At 45.7% G+C, this 18,747-nt stretch overlaps 1 protein-coding gene across 2 annotated transcripts in view; it reads right to left on the reverse strand.

Moving 5' to 3' along the window:
- The window catches only part of LOC119461630 (NADPH oxidase 4-like), a 182,415-nt gene that overhangs the window by 57,970 nt on the left and 105,698 nt on the right, over positions 1–18,747 (reverse strand). For both annotated transcript variants that reach the window (XM_037722989.2, XM_037722991.2), the window contains exon 2: positions 4,858–4,953. In XM_037722989.2, coding sequence (XP_037578917.1) covers positions 4,858–4,953 — 96 coding nt within the window. The remainder of the gene's footprint in view (positions 1–4,857; positions 4,954–18,747) is intronic.

The following is an 18,747-nucleotide window of genomic DNA, read 5'->3' on the forward strand; positions in this document are numbered from 1 at the left end:
ATATGCTGAGACCTTGTTTACACAAGTAGCTTGCTGTCATAGTTGCTGCTCTTTGAAGTCGCGCACGTATCTGAGGACGTGTGACTGCCGAAGTCCAGACACAGATGTCGTCTGCGTATATTGAAATCTTGATAGGAGTCGGCAAGTATTCAGCAAGTCCAACAAGAGCGAGGTTGAATAGCGTCGGGCTGAGAGCACCGCCTTGAGGAATGCCCCGGCTGCTATAGCGTCGCGTAGTTGGGCCATCGTCAGTTAATACAACGAATGATCTTGCAGCCAGGTAACTTGCTATCCACAAAAAGATTCAGCCGCCTAGGCCAACCATCGCAAGAGCATCGAAAGATTACTGAAGTTATAAATACAGTAGCACACTATTATTATCTTACTCTTTCAGAGTTCAAAATTGTGCCTCTTGTCCCTCGCCATACGTTTGTGGTTAAAAACGAGCGCTTTGCGTCGAGGGAGATGACTGGATCGTTTCTATATTTCCGTGTGTTTGATGGTTTCGCGCACTCTGAGATTCTTCGGTGCTCGCCTGTAAGAACTGCGAAAATTTCTTAGGGCAAAAAAAAAAAAATCCGTGTTTCTTTTCTACATCAGAGGTGGTCATAGTGCTACAAGACACGGACAAGAATTAAAGAACAGGATGAGCGATAATTTTCAACTGAGTGTTTATTTCGAGAAACAACCGTCTTTTTTTTGAGAAACAACTACGGTTGTTTCTCGAAATAAACCCTCGGGTGAAAGTTAGAGCTCGTCTTGTTCTCTCGTTCTTGTCCGTGTCTTCTAACGCTATGACCACCTCTGATGTATCTAACCAACTAGCCCAAAAAGCCATACTTGAAAACTTCTTTTCTACAACAGACTGCAATTTTGCACGCACTTAACCAAAAACAACCCGTTGGAGCACAGGAGTACGTACCTCCATACGTACACTTATATAAAAAAAAGGGCCGTGAGTGCTGCCTGAAGCGTACTTTCTTGCTTTAGATAAACCCCTCGGTGCTGGTTGTCTAAGTACAACCACAAAATGGAGCGGACGGTACGTATCGCAAAGGGGGACCGAGAAATGACGGTCTTCACTACTTCCAGCGGACTTCGCGTCCTTCCGCCATACACATGCGCAGAACAATCTACAACCTTTCCAAGCTATAGTCTACAGTACACATTTCGCTAAATGCTGCGCGTTTCAAACTTGCCCGCTGCAGTGTAGCATGGAGTTGCATGCTCACTGCCGAAGAAGGGGACTTTTGTTGATCAGTGTTTCTCTGGCATTGCTATCCTAGTAGGTCGGCACATGATGCAAGATCCTCAAAAGCTTAAGTAACTTTGACAGCGCAAGCGCTATTTTGATAGTATAGAGGTCAACACACTTGTCTGCAACACACTCCCGAGGGCCAAAGCAGCCAGCAAAGCTTAAGCTGACCACGAGGTCGAGAGAAATCAATTGAAACTTCAAATGTAGTCAAGCAAGCTCACATACAACCGATGTTGTGCAAGTCGACAGATTCACCAGCGTAGTCGTGCGAACGTGGTTCGCCCGTGCTAGAGATGTGTGTTCACCTCTATACATATTGCCATTGCCATTAGCACCAGGTACGTTGCCATTAGCGACAGCATCTTCCAATGGTACCATGTCTTGTGAATAAAAGTAATAAATGTGCTTTACAAACGGAAAGAGCTCCCGCACAAGCATTTGTATGTGCTAAAAGCCAAGAATAGGCATATGCAGGCTGAGAGCACCAACACAGGCATATATAGTCAGTATGGCATGAGTGATAAACCAGGTTTTAATCCATATTTTGCGCTCATACACCATCATGGAACGGTACTTAAGCACGAGAGAAAATAGGCATCTGCCAAAAATTCGGTATCAACTGATCACATTTCGAGGTACCATGCTTAAGAAAGTTTAAGGGGTACCTCCCAATAGTGAACACAGGTATGTACAGTCTGTTTCACACTTAGGGGAAATCTCGGAGCGCATTGCATTGCGATGCGGCGAGCGCTGGAGTCGGGTGCCGGAAGTATAGCTCACGCAGGCGCAGACGGTCGAGGCGCGTTATATTGAACCGCGTCGACTGCTACGGCGGCGCGCGCTGGCCGCATCGTCGGGAAACGTGCTACTGTCAAGGGCAGTTCATCGTTAGTGCGGGCACTGAGCCGATAATGTTAGCTAAATGTTGTGCGACGCCAACCTCTGAGCCTTCATTGGCAAAATGGGTTTCTACACAGTTCTTTTGACAGCATGCTTCGTTTGTTCTTTCGAAAGGCCGAGACACTGAGTGCGTGCGCGCCTATATCATCACTGCGTGTGCTACCGTAATACGCAGCGACAAGGAGACACAAAAATGTGCGCACAACGTTTAGTTGACATTATCGGCTTAGTGCCCGCAGTAACGATGAACTGCCCTTGACAGTAGCACGCTTCTAGACGATGCGGCCAGCGTGCACCGCCGTAGCAGTCGACGCGGTTCAAGGTAACGCGCCTCGACCGTGTGCGCCTGCGCAAGCTACTTCCGGCACCCGACTCCAGCGCTCGCCGCATCGCGATGAAATGGGCTCCGAGATTTCCCTAAGTGTGAAACAGACTGTACATGAGCAAATTGCAGCATATTAGTGAAATTGAATGAAAAGTTAATGTTACAGAATAGCTAGGGCAAACACAAAAATACTAAATAAAAACGAATATAAAGAATAAAAAACAAGGTGTTTAAATACAGGGTAGCAGACATAATTTAGCGTAGACGTAAAACTTATATAAGGCCAAACTTATAACACGAACCACATCAAATCAAAATATGAACAGATTCACAACTCATTACATCATCATCATCATCAGCCTATATTATGTCCACTGCAGGGCGAAGGCGTCTCTCTCCCTGCAAACTCCAATTACCCCTGTCTTGCGTTAGCTGATTTCAAATTGCGCCTGCAAAGTTCCTAACTTCATCACCCCACCTAGTTTTCTGGCGTCCTCAACTTCGTTTCCCTTCTCTTGGTACTCATTCTGTAACTCTAATGGTCCATTGGTTATCCATCCTACGCATTACATGACCTGCCCGGGACTGGACATGGACTGATTACATATATTTACTGAAAGGCGCTCTTCGCTAAATTCTTGACACTCGGCTGTGATCTTCCGTTTTAATCGTTCTATCTTTCTAACGCGTTCACGATGCGTTTCCGGAAGATAACTAAAACATGCCCCACGCCAATTCATCATCATCATCATCATCATCATCAGCAGCAGCAGCAGCAGCAGCAGCAGCAGCAGCAGCAGCAGCAGCAGCAGCTTATATTTATGTCCACTGCAGGACGAAGGCCTCTCCCTGTGATCACCAATTACCCTTTCTTGCGCTAGCGTATTCCAAATTGCGCCTGCAAATTTCCTAACTTCATCATCCCATCTGGTTTTCTGCCGACCGCGACTGCGCTTCCCTTCTCTTGGTATCCATTCCGTAACCCTAATGGTCCACCGGTTATCCATCCTACGCATTACATGATCTGCCCAGCTCCATTTCTTCCTCTTAATGTCAACTAGAATATCGGCAATCGCCGTTTGTTCTCTGATCCACACCGCTCTCTTCCTGTCTCTTAAAGTTCGTCCTAAGATTTTTCGTTCCATCGCTCTTTGTGCGGTGCTTAACTTGTTCTCGAGCTTCTTTGTTAACCTCGAAGTTTGTGCCCCATATGTTAGCACCGGTAGAATGCAATGATTTACACTTCTCTTTTCAACGACAGTGGTAAGCTCCCAGTCAGGATTTCGCAATGCCTGCCGTATGCACTCCAACCCAATTTTATTCTTCTGTAAGTTTCTTTCTCATGATCAGGGTCCCCTGTGAGTAATTGACCTAGATAAACGTACTCCTTTAAAGACTCTACAGGCTGACTGGCGATCCTGAATTCTTGTTCCCTTGCCAGGCTATTGAACATTATCTTTGTCTTCTGGATATTCATCTTCAACCCAATTCTTAAAGTTTCTCGATTAAGGTCCTCAATCATTTGCTGTAATTCGTCTCCATTGTTGCCAAATAGGACAATGTCTTCTGCAAACCAAAGGTTGCTGATATATTCGCCGTTGATCCTCACTCCTAAGCCTTCTCAGTCTAAGAGCTTGAATACTTCTTTCGAACATCCCTTACATTCTTCTTGTTGATCAGTTTTGACAGTTCAGCGAATTTTATATGATCTCTTGAGTTGGACACTTTATGTTTTGCCGTTTCTTCATTAGGTTCTTTGTTTCTTGGGAGAGCTTACCTACTGGTTGCCTTGGCGCCTTACCTCCTATTTCAATTGCTGCTTCTGAGATCAACCTAGTTACGGTTTCATTCATTACCTCTCTGTTGTCTTTATCTTTCTTTTATAAAGCTGCATATTTGTTTAGGAGCACCAGCCTGAATTGGTCTGCTTTTAATACATAACGCGCGTTTTCTCCTTCAAGCTCTACAATGCATTAAAGCATTTATAAGCAACGCGCGCAAGGCGTAAACGGGCATTGTATTAGATTTAAATATGGTGCGTTCTGTTATTGTAGTTTCAACTCTTTGTTTTAATAGCTTCTTTCAAATAAAAGCCATCTAGGTATCACGTTGCTCTTTGCAACGAGGAGTCACCGTAAGGATGTCAAAAACAGACAGGAGAAAAACACTCGTACGGCTGCTACAAATGATTACAAATCAATTGTGCACAGTTAAATTAGATCTTTGTGCAACATGAGCTATCAATTACGGCTTAAGCAGCGCATATTTGCTTCATTGTAAAGGTGCCTTTCACGTGCGATAGAAGTGCTAAATAAAAAGGCGGGAAGGCACTTCAATATAAAAACCAAATTTATGAGCAATGTGAAAAACTTACCCCGAGTATTTGGCGTAAATAGAAGTGCTTCTCTTCGTATTTGTACGTGCAGTAAGTGGCGAAAAATATGGCCGTGACAGCGCCTATCCATGCGACCTGAAATGGAAAAAAGTGTGTTTTAGAACGCCGACTGCAGCTTCGAGTAAAAGAACACCACATTAATATGAAATAAAGCAGGTGCAAGCAAGGCACACAGCGTAATTCGTTTTTCGTGAAAACAAGTTAACTATTATCCAAGGACCAAATGAAATGTGGGCAAGAATTAAAGCAGGTGAACTTATTCCCCACTCCGGCTCTTCATGTGATAACACGTATGATAAATGTTAGCAAACTGAACATACTACCGTGCTTCCGTCTATAACATTAGGCCATTATTTACCGCTTCGAATGCTCGTCAATTGGACCTCAATTTCGTTTCAAGTCTCCATTATCCTTCCATTTGTTTGGCCACCGCCACAGAATTGTTGCAATCACCTAAATTTTCACTGCCACCTTTTATCATTGCGGCAGAACGAACACCACGCTGATTGGTTCTCTAAAAATGCTACTGCGTGACTTGTGATAAGGGGATAAAGCAAAGAGCAGACCAAGGCCATGTCCCAAATCGCAGCTCTTACATTTTTGGAGAATAGAGGCATAACTATCGTGATTAAAATTAAATTAAATTATGGGGTTTTACGTACCAAAACCACCAGCTGATTATGAGGCACGCCATAGTGGGGGACTCCGGAAATTTGGACCACCTGGGGTTGTTTAACGTGCACCTAAATCTACGTACACGGGTGATTTCGCATTTCGCCCCCATCGAAATGTGGCCGCCGCGGTCGGGATCCAGATTTTTGACGTTACTAAGTGCAGATGGCTTAAAGGTTTCTTCCTCTTCAAGGATCTCAGTTACGTGTCATTCATAACGTCGCGATTTATAACGTCACAAAAAATACAATAAAGCTGTTTTCGTTAATTCACTTTCAGACTTCCTTTTCGTGATCCTGGTTCGGTATTCGATAATCGTAGTTCACTGCTTCAAGAGGCTCACTACCAAATATGAACTCCTTTTTTTTCAGTCACCAAGCTACGTACGTTATAACTGCGGATGTATTACGACCGAAATTATGCATCTGCTATAATATCGCTTCTGCTTTTATATGCAAACATATGGAACACATTTTCACCGGGTTTCTTACATATTAGTAGCACAGCGTAACGTGGACGGCCGTGTACGCCCCTCCGAGTCATATCGCACATACGCGGCAATGCATTCTTAGCTGTGGGGCACTTACATAGAGAAGTACCAACGTTCCTGTCACAGTAAGAGTGGCTTTTTCTGCAATCATAAAATGGTAGTTAACTAATACAGCTCAAATTATTTTTCTCTTTAGTATGCCTTCAAGAAATCTTTCGTGACCAAAATTAAACCAGCGGTAGTCCTATCACTGGACTGATTTTCAGTTTTAGCGATGCTACGCTACCACGCCCTTCACTTCTGTCTTAACGCTTTTATATTTATAGTCTGCTACCTGTTCCTACGCTTCTTTGCCTGAAGCAGTACGTGCGCATGTCGTACACGGAAGAATCGTGAGAGTAACTGAGAACCTGGACAGCGGCGCAGAAGCACTGAAACAGGTAAGGCAATCCTAGTTATACGATTACCAACCGCTTGCTTTACAGCTCGTTAAGCGTTTTAACACGGCCGCTAGGATGGCCGTACAAGCGTCACCATATTGTAGTTTCAGCGTAAAAACAGCAATTACTTCTGAGGGAGAACGTGCGTTGTAACGTGGCGTCGATGCCAGACGGCTGAAACAGTTCTCGTACATTTTTTTTTTTTTTTACGACTCAACCCCGTGGTGAACTAGCACACGGGCGCTGAGGCATTATTTCACCAAAACGTTAAGATACAGAATGAAGTTACGATTCATTAATAAGCTGCGTGAGATTGATAACTACAGGTAGGGCGAATTTTCATTCCTTTGGGTCATAGGATTGTGGCCTAAAGGAATCTAAATTAACCGCACGATGGAAGAACGGAACTGGCGGTAATAGTTCCACACTCGCAACAATTCTGAGTTGGAAGTCCCCGCCACGCTGTTCCGTGTCCTCTTCTGCGAATAGTTGATCACGTAATATTCACACTGCTCAAGCTTACTCTGTGCGCCGAATGGCTGTTTGTATCAAACAAACGCATTCATATACTCATGCGCACATGTTCGGATCTCATCTCTTGGTACTATGAAAAGCTTTACTCTTTATAATTTTTTTACTCCAGAAGAATGGGATAACTATCCAGGCATTTTGGGCTTTGCCCCTTTTTGTGCCGTAAGTGCCGTAAAGTGGAGTAAGTGCCGTAAATAGTGATATGTAGGGCGTACCCTCTTCAAGCTTCTTACTGAATGTTGGTGAAATTCGGGCAGCCTTCTGCAATATAATTTTTTTAAATGCTGCCCATTATGCTACGTTGGTAAAATGCGGTGAAGGTCGGCAGATGGCCATAGGGGCCATGTCCAGTATTCACAGGTATGAATGTCTTGTTATGACGAATTTCATAGAAAAGTGAGTTCAACCTGACCTTCTTTTGTGTACAAAGCATTGCGGCACACTTCAAAGGTAATACCAAGTTCAGCTATTTTTGCTACATGAAGTTGCACAGAATAATGCCTAGAATAAACAGAGTGACCTGACGTCGCATTTTCATGAATCTGCAAGATTGACTTTTACACTAATAGGGAAGGCACGAGTTCTGCCGCCATTTTGACCACATCGTTGTTATCCCAACCACTCAAGTATAAATATTTACGATATGACCAACCTGCGCATGTAGGTGCTAATTTGAGGGCCATAAGATCTGAAAAGTCTGCAGTCTCTGTCACCTTATTCACGGTGACATTCTCTAAATGCACCGTGTATAATTTATGTAATTATGATAGCGTCCAGTTGAGTTTGGATGCTTCGAATATTCTTCGTCTGTTACCGGCCCCGCCCCTTCCCTTATCAATCAGAATCTATATATGTTAGCTCTATAGAGGAGTAAGCAATTGCGTAAACCTGGCGCCACATTCATCATATTGTAACCTGACAGCCTTGCGCTGAGCAAAGTTTTGCATACGGTCATTGTAAATTCTCAAAAGCATACAAAGCAAATAACCTAGATATTCCAACATACGAGTCGTTGCCATCATGTAATGTAGACAGCATCGGTTATCTTTTAATTGTAGAAATGTGCACCACTTATAAATGTTGCTGCGCTCACAGTGTAGTGACGGTTGGCTCTTTAAGATATCAACTACGAAATGACAATTTTCGTGAATCCCAGCAGTAACAGCTGTGTTAAGAAGCCGTATTCCGTATGTGCATATAGCAACAAAAATGCCGTTAATTTGGTGGAACAACATAACAAAAGCATGGACCTAAGGAGACCTGCATTAGCGCTCACTTGTATTTTCTAAGTCTTCAGTTAGGGGGCACAACTTCCGCAAAGATGCATCTTTACAAGCGCAAACAAACATCAAATTTCATGACCATCGTCTTTCTTGTGTGGCTTTCATTGTAAGTCCTGTTGGCACGTATTCTCCGAAGACCTTTTTAGTCATCTGATCGGGCGCTCACAGCGACCATCACTTTGGCTCCTACAATGCTGCATTCTATCGCGGCACAGAAACACCAGGAAAGTCCCACATTTGTGCGCCGTTCAATGCGACTTATCTTCCTCCCTTCAGGCGCAGTAGGAGTCGGGCTCTGCGCAGTAATTTTCTGCACGAAAAGCCGCTTAAAGTAACCCCGAGTACTGTACACCTTGATGCCGCTTCACTGCAGCGGATTTGGCGATAGCGGTCGCGATAACATCAGAAGCGACGTGCAGAGAAGAAGCCTACGAGAGTCAAAAGGAGGAAATGATAGCCCGGCTTACACAGCCGGAAGACGTGGCTGGCGTAGCGAACGCAGTCTATACGATGCCGATTATCTCAAGGAGGTATTACGCAAAGAAGCAGGCGCTGCCACTAGTTATAGCTCATTGTTGCTGTGCGCAGGATGCGTGGAACGTGTTTTGCCTTTCAGGAGCTCATATTACGAGACCGCGTTCCTGGTTGAATTCACCGTGTGCTAGATTGAATTGGCATCCAGAAAAGTTAGAACGCAGCTGCTCCTGCCTGCCGTCTGGTGTAAATGCACCTGCTACTACAGAGAACACGAGCGCGAGGTGTGTTTTCAAATAACAAGCTATACTATCACTGCATTTCTAGCAATGCACAGCCTAAGCCGGAACCAGATGATGAACTGAATCATTGATTTACTCTTGAGACGAACGTGACAGCTTAACCGCGCCACAAGCAGCTCAGGGCGCCCTTGCTTGCGGAGTCTGTCCGAGTCTTCGTGTGAATTGAGCCCAACACATGTCGTAGCAGGAGCTTTATTATTGGTGTTCTTTTGGAATTTGAAAAGAAGGGACAATTTATTTACCAACATAATTACTTTTATGTTGGATGTGGTATATCAACTATACACGACCGAACAAATAGGGAGCAAAAAACTTTGCATATTTGCGGCTATATATTTCTGCCACTGATAGCGTCAATGACAGCAGAGACGTGAAAAATAAGACAGCATGTGTGCAATTGCTGGTTTAGGTGAAAGTACGTGTTACATTTGAAACGGTTCAAACAGCATCCCACCGGGCAGTGATATGCAGTTGAAAGGAACGCAGAACAGGCACTCGCTACGATCTAAAAAAAATGTAGGCATCCACCCAAGTGGTGGGCGCGACGAAAAAGTGGCCCGACGGAAATGACGACGACCAAGGCACGAGTGAGGCGATTAGACTTGTGCGATGTCGACGATCACCAAACAGCCGCTGTAGTACCACAGTGATGACATGGCGGCGATCCCAACGCCAACGATGACGGTTCGACGACGGTGTAAAATGGGGGCTACAGCGTGATACGTAAACGATCCGTGAACGAAACCAAGGTCCGGATATTTCTTTTTGCTTCAGCTAGAGTTCTTTGCAATTTGTTATACCTAGACGATGCTTCTAATTTATTGGATCACTGCGTAGATCGCAATAAGACGATATACACAGTGAAATATTGAATTGTAGACTGTGTGCACAAAGTTAGCGGGAATTGGGCTTTTTCGTACATCCTGTGTTCCGTAAACTTTTGCGGCCGACCACATTGTTAGATTGAAACCAAAGAAAGTCCCATAAGAAAAGAACAGGATGTACAGCAGCCTGCGCTGTCTTTCTAGTCTACGAACCGTCGCTTTGGAAGTACGGCGTTTTGCTTTTATTGCAGACTGGATGTACTGTGTGCCGTATCAAGCGTGTTAAAACAGGGAAGCTATACCGTAATACAGAATACTGACCTAACATATTAGAAATTTACGCATCTGCAATATAAAAACGCCAGCTTTTACAGCGCGAAGATGCATCCTAGCTGTTTTAAGCTTTATTATTGTGATGTTGATAATCATCATCTTCATTATTATTATTATTATTATTATTATTATTATTATTATTATTATTATTATTATTATTATTATTATTATTATTATTATTCAAACAGACTGCTGCCTAATTGAAGCTTGACAGATGTGGTTAAGTACTGCGAAAAGTAAACCGTATAACATCAAATCATATAAAAAAGAAAGTAACACAATTGTAGGAGAAATGGTATTTCGCTGCGTGGCATATACATAAAGAGGTCTAAGGTATATCATGTTGCTACACCGAAAGTACAGCCCAAGAAAATATTAGCAATGCACATTCTGTGGAACATGATACCATAACACACGACAAAGTAGTGCTTATGCACTCGACTCATAAAATATTTAGCGTAGACGCGGTGGACACACAGGACAGGAGGCTACGAAGCTGCAATCGGGAGAAAATAAAATGCAGTGTCAATCTTTACACTTGCTCATACAATTAAAAGAACGGTAACACCTCTCTGTTCTCAGCAGCGTTCTTTTCCTTAATACCGGTGTCACACGTACACTTCTGATCGCGATCGGGGCCCATCCGGATTAAGCTTGACCCGGATCGAGTGTTGTTACACGGTCATTTGCAATCGCGATCTTGCGGGATTGGGACAATCGCGATCAAGCCTCTTGATCACAATAGCAGGCTGACGCCAGTGCCCTCTAGCGCAGTATTCTAAATATGCTAAAAACAAAAAGTGAGGGCAGTTACCTTTGAAAACTTTTTTATCAGGAACAGTCAGCTGCAAAATTGAGATATTGTCCAAATTCAACCATATTTTGCAAGTCTGAATGTGTGGCCAAGACATTAAGCAGTTGTGAGAGTTGCCGACGATCAGCAGACGATAATAACTCGATCCGGATCGCTGGACCATGCAGCAGCGACCACTGTAGATAGTGATAAAGAAATCCGATCAGGATCTGCCCCGATCACGATCAGAAGTGCACGCGATCACGTACGATCGCGATCACAAGACGCATCTCGCTCTCACTTCCGTTACCCTTCTACCACGGGCCGACCTTGAAGGGCTTACCTGTTCTTCAATATAGCATTTTCCCTCACACTCGCTTAAATCAACTTTAAGCCAAGGTGATGTAACAGCCTAGAGTAAACTAGATGTACATGTTTAGTCGTAACCACGGGATAAGATAAGACAGGAGCGCCGACTCTGCTCGTCTGGAAAGGACACATTCTGAAACGCCGGTTCCTGCTTCAAAGCGTGTTCGCCAGATGGCGCTACGAATTAGGAAAAACTGCCGGAGCAGAGAGACGGGCCCAACCAACCGAAGCATGCAGAGGCGCGGGCAGGTTAGGCCGAAAAAAAAAAAAAAAAGCTCGGGTCTGCCGGTCTTTTTGTCGTTGCTACAGCAACTGTAGCAACGGCACCTGCTTGCCCACCCGTTTTGTCATCTGCATACATGGTAAACAAAGCGACGAAGACGAAAATTTCGCACCTTCGCTTCCGCGCAGACGTAGAGGAGTGAAAAACAAGTACTTCAGTTGTGTCTTTTTGTACAGCATCATTTATAGTCCGTTTCCTTTAAAGAGATGTAAAAATGTTTCGCATACGTGCATAAAAGCGGTACCATGTGCTTATTTGCGCTTTTATTATTTGTGCAGATATTTTTTTGTGTTTGATTGCTGTCAAATCGAGACGGCCGAGGGCCCGCTTTTCTAGCAGACGACACGCTCTACGGGTGCCGCATTGCCCGTTCCGCGCCGCCGTCACCGCCGGTCTCCGCCACTCAGCGCATGGGCACATGGAAGGAAGCTGTTAAGTGGTTTCCACGTGCCTCGACAGATGGCGCTACGCGATGACATAAGTAGAAGGGAAGGAGAAAGCACTCGCAAAAGCGTAAAGAGGGGCGGGGGGAGAGAGCAAAGGCATGAGCTAGACCCCCGACGTCGGCGTTACACGGTTTGGCCCGAGCGAATGCATTGCGCGGCGGCGGAGCCGGCACTCCTCTTTATCTTACTGCGTGGTCGTAACTATGGCATAGACAACTACCCACAGCGTGTCAAAGGTACCAGAAAGTGCATTGGATTATTCACATCGTTTCTACTATCAACACTGTCATCTTTTGTTAAAATCGAACAGTAGTGGCCTACGACAATGGATACAGCAGCTGACAAAATACTCCCCTTTTTCTTCGTCGATGTCATTCATTTATCTACGGAATGTCAAATCTATACCTCTGTTAGTCGCTTCGAGCTTTTGAGATGCGACCTTGCTGACCTAAATATAATCGGTAAATGTTCGTAATTCAAACACACCTTTGATTCGGTTATTGTGCCCCATGCATTCTTTCTTTGTCCCGTCCTCACGCGCTCCGTTATAACCATGTTCCAGCAAACCGGCAACGAACTAGCTCATCTAAGTCTCTTAATTGCGGTTCTATGTATTCACTTCGAACTTTTGCATAAAAACTACTACACGCTATGGAGTGCGACACCATGGTCTCATCGAGGCACTGAGCCCAGTCCATGCGTCAAATAATTGAAGCTTTTATCATTAAAATGAAAGGGGAAGGCTCTTTTAGTCAATCACCAATTAAGCTATGCGACAAAGAATTTGAATATCTGATCAGCACGCGTGGCAACGTGATAAGCTTCAAATTTGACATTGTGCCCGGAAGACAGGAATGTTCCGGGGGTCGGTAACGTATTTTAAGATATGTGGATTTCCTTCATGTTTCTCAAAACAAATTACAGATGAGAGTCAGCGCTTGTCCTGCGTGTATTTTCGTCTTCGTCTTTCGTCCTAATTGTGAGCGCTGCACAGAAATTCGCCATGAACGCTTACCAACTCGCTCAGTTTTCTATCCTAATGGAGACAGCAGTAGTTGAGATTGTTGAGCAATAACGAGTAGTATAACAACCTGTAGCCCCCATGGGTAGATACGTCACTGCTTTCATTTGACGAATTAACTGAGAAAGTTTCTCTGCCACAAATTTTCCGTGAGCATTCGACGAAAGGAATCTATTTCTTTTTATCACTACTGCTACCAAATACCTATTTCTTGGGATTGGGATATGGGATTGAAAAATGGTAGACATGTGATCAAACGCTCTTTGTGCCGAAGTTGAGGCCAGTGTAGCCGTTATACTTTGTTTGCACCAATCGTTTGAAAATTGCTTATTAAGTTGTGAAGGCTATGTGGATGCATGCACACAAAGGCGACAGATATGGTGAGGCCCACATTAACTCCTAGTGAGAAAAGCACTTGTTACGAACTGATATCCGTGAATTTGCATCCATATTTCGATGAACGTTCTGTTCTTCGTCTGAAACGAAGATAAATAATGGTTTTTGCCAGCTTCAAGCCCCCTCCCGCTAACTGCTTAAGCACCCTGTAATCCTAGTGCCATTCTCTTGCATACAGTTCCTACTCCAAGCATGGCTTTTCCTTTTTGTTTTCTTTCTTTTTATTCGTGTCTTTCTTTATCTTAAGCAATAGGGACGAAGTCTATTCGAGGGTATGACGTAACGGCTGACACGTACTCCGTCTTTCCGTGTTTTCCTTTCCTCTTTTAAACGGCGGGGCCAGTCTTCAACAAACAGTCTATCCAAAGGTATGCGGTAACCGCTGAGGCGAGTGAGGCTGAAACGCGGTCGGCACTGCCAAATAATAGCGGCGGAATAAAAAAAGAATACTAAGCAAATTCCACCCCGCCCTCCTCACCTCATCTCCTTCGCGAGTCGTGAGGCGAAACGGGATGCGAAGCACAAAAGCAAGAAAGCGTCTCCTCGCGCATTGGCGTACACCCTCCTACCCCACAGTTGAGTGCAGCGCTGTAGAATCTGTGCCTACGGTTGTTTTGGAAGCCTCAGAGAAGCGAATGGTGCCAACATTTGCTACTGCACGAGACTACGGCGCCACGCATCGCTTCCGAAGCTGAACGGTACAGACCGCAACATTACCGCCGGAAAACGCACGTTGGCTGCGGCGATTTTCGCATTAAGCGCGTGTCCCCTTCGGCCCGAAATCGAAGGCCCCCCCCCCCACCAGATGCCTCGATGTCCGCAAGGGGTCCGCTGGTGATTACCACCGCAGCCCCCCTTGACTATAGGATCGGGCACGCCTTTCCGCAAGTTTTCAGCAGGCGTCGCCGGCGTTGTAGCGAAATGAGCGAGGCGGCCGAGGTGGACGAGCGTTTTCCGGGGTCGCGCCTTGTGGTTCACGTAACACATTTCGCTTTTGCTTCTCCCCTTCCGGCCGCGACGCGCCCTCTTCACCTCGGCGCCGTCACTCTCGCTGAACGTGTGTGCGTGCGTTCGCGTGAGGTTTGTTTGCCCGCCGACGGAGGAGAAGAACGACGGTTACGCGCTCGTTTGCCACTACGCGGCGCCACGGACATGTTCAGTAACACTAGGGGCTAGTGGTGCGCTAATATTGGAAACTTTCGAATAACGAATCTAATGATGTCCTATTGGATTCGACCTTCGATAGAGTAATCACAATTCGTAAATGTAAATATTCATTCCAATAATTTTCGAATATTTCAAAACGTCAAGTGCGCCCAAATAAGCTTATAATTGGACCATGAGTACGCTAAGTTTTCACCTGCGCGGGCATAGTATAGGCATATTACACGAGAACTTGCGTAGCGGAACAGGCTACGTCACTTAGGCAGAAATATTTTACAGGTTGCAAAGCGATCATTCGCACTAATAAACCAACGAAGTTACGACGCAGCGATACAACAGGTATTATTGACGACCACAATATCATCGATGCATCATGCGCTGACACCTGCAAAGTCTATACGGATGCTGCTATTCTACCAGACGGCGGGAGGACATCATTCCTCAGTACAACGCATAATTTCATCAGCGGCCACCAGCGCTATTTATCTACGGAAGCCAGCGCTCTAGTAATGGAACTTCAAGCCATCCACGACGCTGTGCAAGATGCGACATCTAAGCTGCCTACCATCAAACAACTAGATATCTTCACTGATTCTTTAGCGGCTATTCAGGAACTGAAGAAGGTTGACAAGGCGATGGAAATCTGCGAGACAATACACACGATGAATAGAAAAACAGCTACCTGCGTCAAGGTACACTGGATTCAAGGCCATGCAGCGAACCCTCACAACATTGCTGCTGACCAGCAGGCACATTGCCCTCCTAATCCAGACCTTCCGTCTATTCCCCTCCCACCTCAACCCCTTAACTCGCTCCGAGCCCGTAAAAATTTTCTCCGGCAGGACACACGCGCTCTTATCCCCCCGTGTGTCTGCTCCCTCCCCCTTCACCTTACTAGGGCGGAGGAAGTTGTGCTTAGGAGGCTTCGGGCCAGGGTGGCCCTTACACCGGCTGTGATCTCAAGGTGGAACTGGTCGCATTTACCACTGGGTGCTACGTGTCCATACTCCTCCGTCCCTGTGATGGAAGCAGATGCATACCATCTAATATGGACATGTACTGGTTTACAATCGGAACGCTCGCGTCTCCTACTGCAAGCCGGCCTCCGCTACAGTGTGACAACCAGCTATGACCGCTGGATACATGACAACAGATTCCACAAAACACTGCTTCAATTCATACACAACACAGGCCTCACAGCACACATATAATACACATATACACATCAAGAATTATGCCTTAACGGCAAGTCTTTATCGCAATAAAAAAAAGAGCCCTGTGCATGGGAATAAAGTACATGTTTGTTTCTGATGGTCCAGTTGTGTTTTGAATAATCAATGCTTCATAAAGTACTGTGTAATGACAGAAACTTGCTAATCTTAGGAATACTGAGATGTGAACATAGTTTTACATAATTGTGATAACGGCCATTCATTTCTCGAAAACTATTCGAAATATATTCGATTCGATTTGCTTCTCGCATTATTCGATTCGGTCCCAAAAATCACTATTCGCACACTTCTACTAGGGGCACATGTTTTACACGCACACCAGAGCGTTGGGCTTGCCGTGTGCTCAAATCGCTGATGCGCACGTCTCTAGGCAATGCACCGTTGACCTTACGGTTCGTTTGCACGCGTCTCCAACGCGGGTCGGAATCGCACTATAGAGAAAGGCTGTCAGGCTTAGCTACATTTAACAAAAGTAGCCAAAATGGGAGCCCAACCTCCTCGTAATCGTCATTCGCCGCACTATAGCGTCATTTGTGCCACAACCCCTTAGGGAGAGTAACTTACCACCGCTAAAACTCCTGAAGAACCAACGGTGCCTGGCCGCCTAAATCGAAAAATCCTTCACGCAAGTCGCCAGTGGAGCCTTCTACTGAGAGCCCCATACACCCGCTACATTTCTTTCTAATCATGTTTACTACTTTTTTGCCCCCTTGTAAGACCTTCCACAGGTTCTGCACCTTTCTAGATTAGGCCGACCCCCTTCCAATGACTTTAGGTTTCCTAATAGTCTAATTGTCTGATGCTTTATAATATTATTCGCTTCTGCTAGCTAACTCGCCAACAGAAACAGATTATTGTATTTACTTTAGCGCTCAACAACAGTTTGCAGCTAAGGGGACGCTATGCAAACTGGGTATATGCCATTGAGCTCTTGACACTACACGCATTGTTCGTATCACTGGCAACATTACGTGATCCCAGTTTGAATCTCACATCAGACAATTCATACGTCCTGAGCTCCACTTGCAGTGGGAAATATTGCTTGCGAGGTTGAAGACTGGCCACATGCTTATCTGCTTGTAGTTCAATGTCACCCGGTAAAACTAGATAAAAAAGAAAAAAACAAACGAGATGCAGCGCCCTCTATTCCTGTTATAAAGGAAGACGCGGGAAACAACCAAACAGGTAAAGCTTAGTTGGAACACACCCACTCGATTGTGGCAACCGGGCCCGGCATAGCTATGCAGCACATGTATGTCCGGCCGTTTAAAATTATTGGTGACTGTTCTCACCAAAGAACGTCAAGCTTGCCTAACAAATGCACGAAAAAGCCGCAGGCGACATATGTCCAATTTCAGCGCGAAATCGAGCAGCGGCAATGAAGTACATTTTCTTATTCGTTTGTGTAACACGCCCGCCCTGCGTACGCCCGTCGGAACCAATTTCAACTGACAGGTCGTTTATTCGCTCCTGCGCCTGATTCAAGACGTCATTTCGATTTCCATTAGGCGCATTTCAAGCCCGTGGCAGGCAATCCTTGGAGAGTATTTCCGTTGCGTCAACTTTCCCTGCCCTTTCCCTGTCTGACGGCGGAGCCCATCATCCATTTCATTTCCGGGTGTCCCGACGTGTTGTAGAGGTTGCAGTCACCGGGCCCAGCGGGGAGTTCTATTCCCGCGCAGTTGCGTCGCGCGTCGTCGCCGCGTGTCTGCTAGCGTTGACAAGGCTGGGAGGACTAGGTCAAGTAGCAACTCAAAACTGGCGGAAGGAGGTAGGTGTCCGAAGGCGCAGCTGACATGTGAGCAATCACTCTCGCGATCCGCTTTCCGGCGCTCTACATGTCTGAGCATGCAGTAGGTCACAGGCACAGGTACGTATAGGTAGGTACAGCATGCACTGATAAAAGCGCGCAGAAACACGCGGCAGTTAGCATCCTTTGCTTATTCAGCACGTAATATGCTTTCAGGGCGGTTGTCGTTTGACGCGTATAAATTGAATTTCAGCGTTCAGTTCTATATGGCATAGTAGTTTTATCGGCCGGGTAAGCTTGTAAACATTCACTTACTAACTAAATTAACAAGCATGGTGCCACGCGCGCACAAGCATACATGAACATATCTCACTCGATGAGCGCGGAAGCTTGCTGTCAAAACGCTGGAGTGAGGAAGCGCGGTGCAGCAGCGAGCGAAGTGACCTTCGTGCTGCCTCTCGCTTCAACGCGAACTAAGCGGCGAAAACAAAGTGCACACGGAGCTATCCGTACTTGGCGCACTCTGTCCCCATTGTAAATGGCTTTCAAGATAGGGTCCGCGCAACCGCACCAAACACAGAAACACAGCAGCTCCCTGAGTAGTACCCCCCCCCCCCCCACCTCCTTCCCCTGCTCCCGGTTCCTTGCGCGCGACGGAAGACCGCTCGCTTCCTCTCCGCTGTCCTCCAATGCGCGTGCGAGATTGCGCCGCCATCGTCGGCTCACCCTCGCACGCTTTCTCTCACATATACAGCATACAGCTTGCGGCAACGATGTTATCGCCCTTAGATTTCATACGGAACATCACGTCGACGCTGACGACGATGGCAGAAATGCGCCAAGAGTGTCCATATCATTGCTATCGCTATTATACCATTTTAAATGTGAGATCATTTCTACGCCTATCCCTACCCACTTTATCCTGGCAATATATCTGGCATCGATAGCATTACTTGGTAGACGTTGTCAAAAACGAAAGCGAATTTAGAAGGAAAGAGTTCAGTCCTCTACAAGGAATTAAACCCGGGCCCACAGTATGGTAGGAGAGTATCTACTCTTGCACCAC

The sequence above is a fragment of the Dermacentor silvarum genome, chromosome 8 (assembly GCF_013339745.2).
Source record: "Dermacentor silvarum isolate Dsil-2018 chromosome 8, BIME_Dsil_1.4, whole genome shotgun sequence".
In the NCBI taxonomy this organism is placed as follows: Eukaryota; Metazoa; Arthropoda; class Arachnida; order Ixodida; family Ixodidae; genus Dermacentor; species Dermacentor silvarum.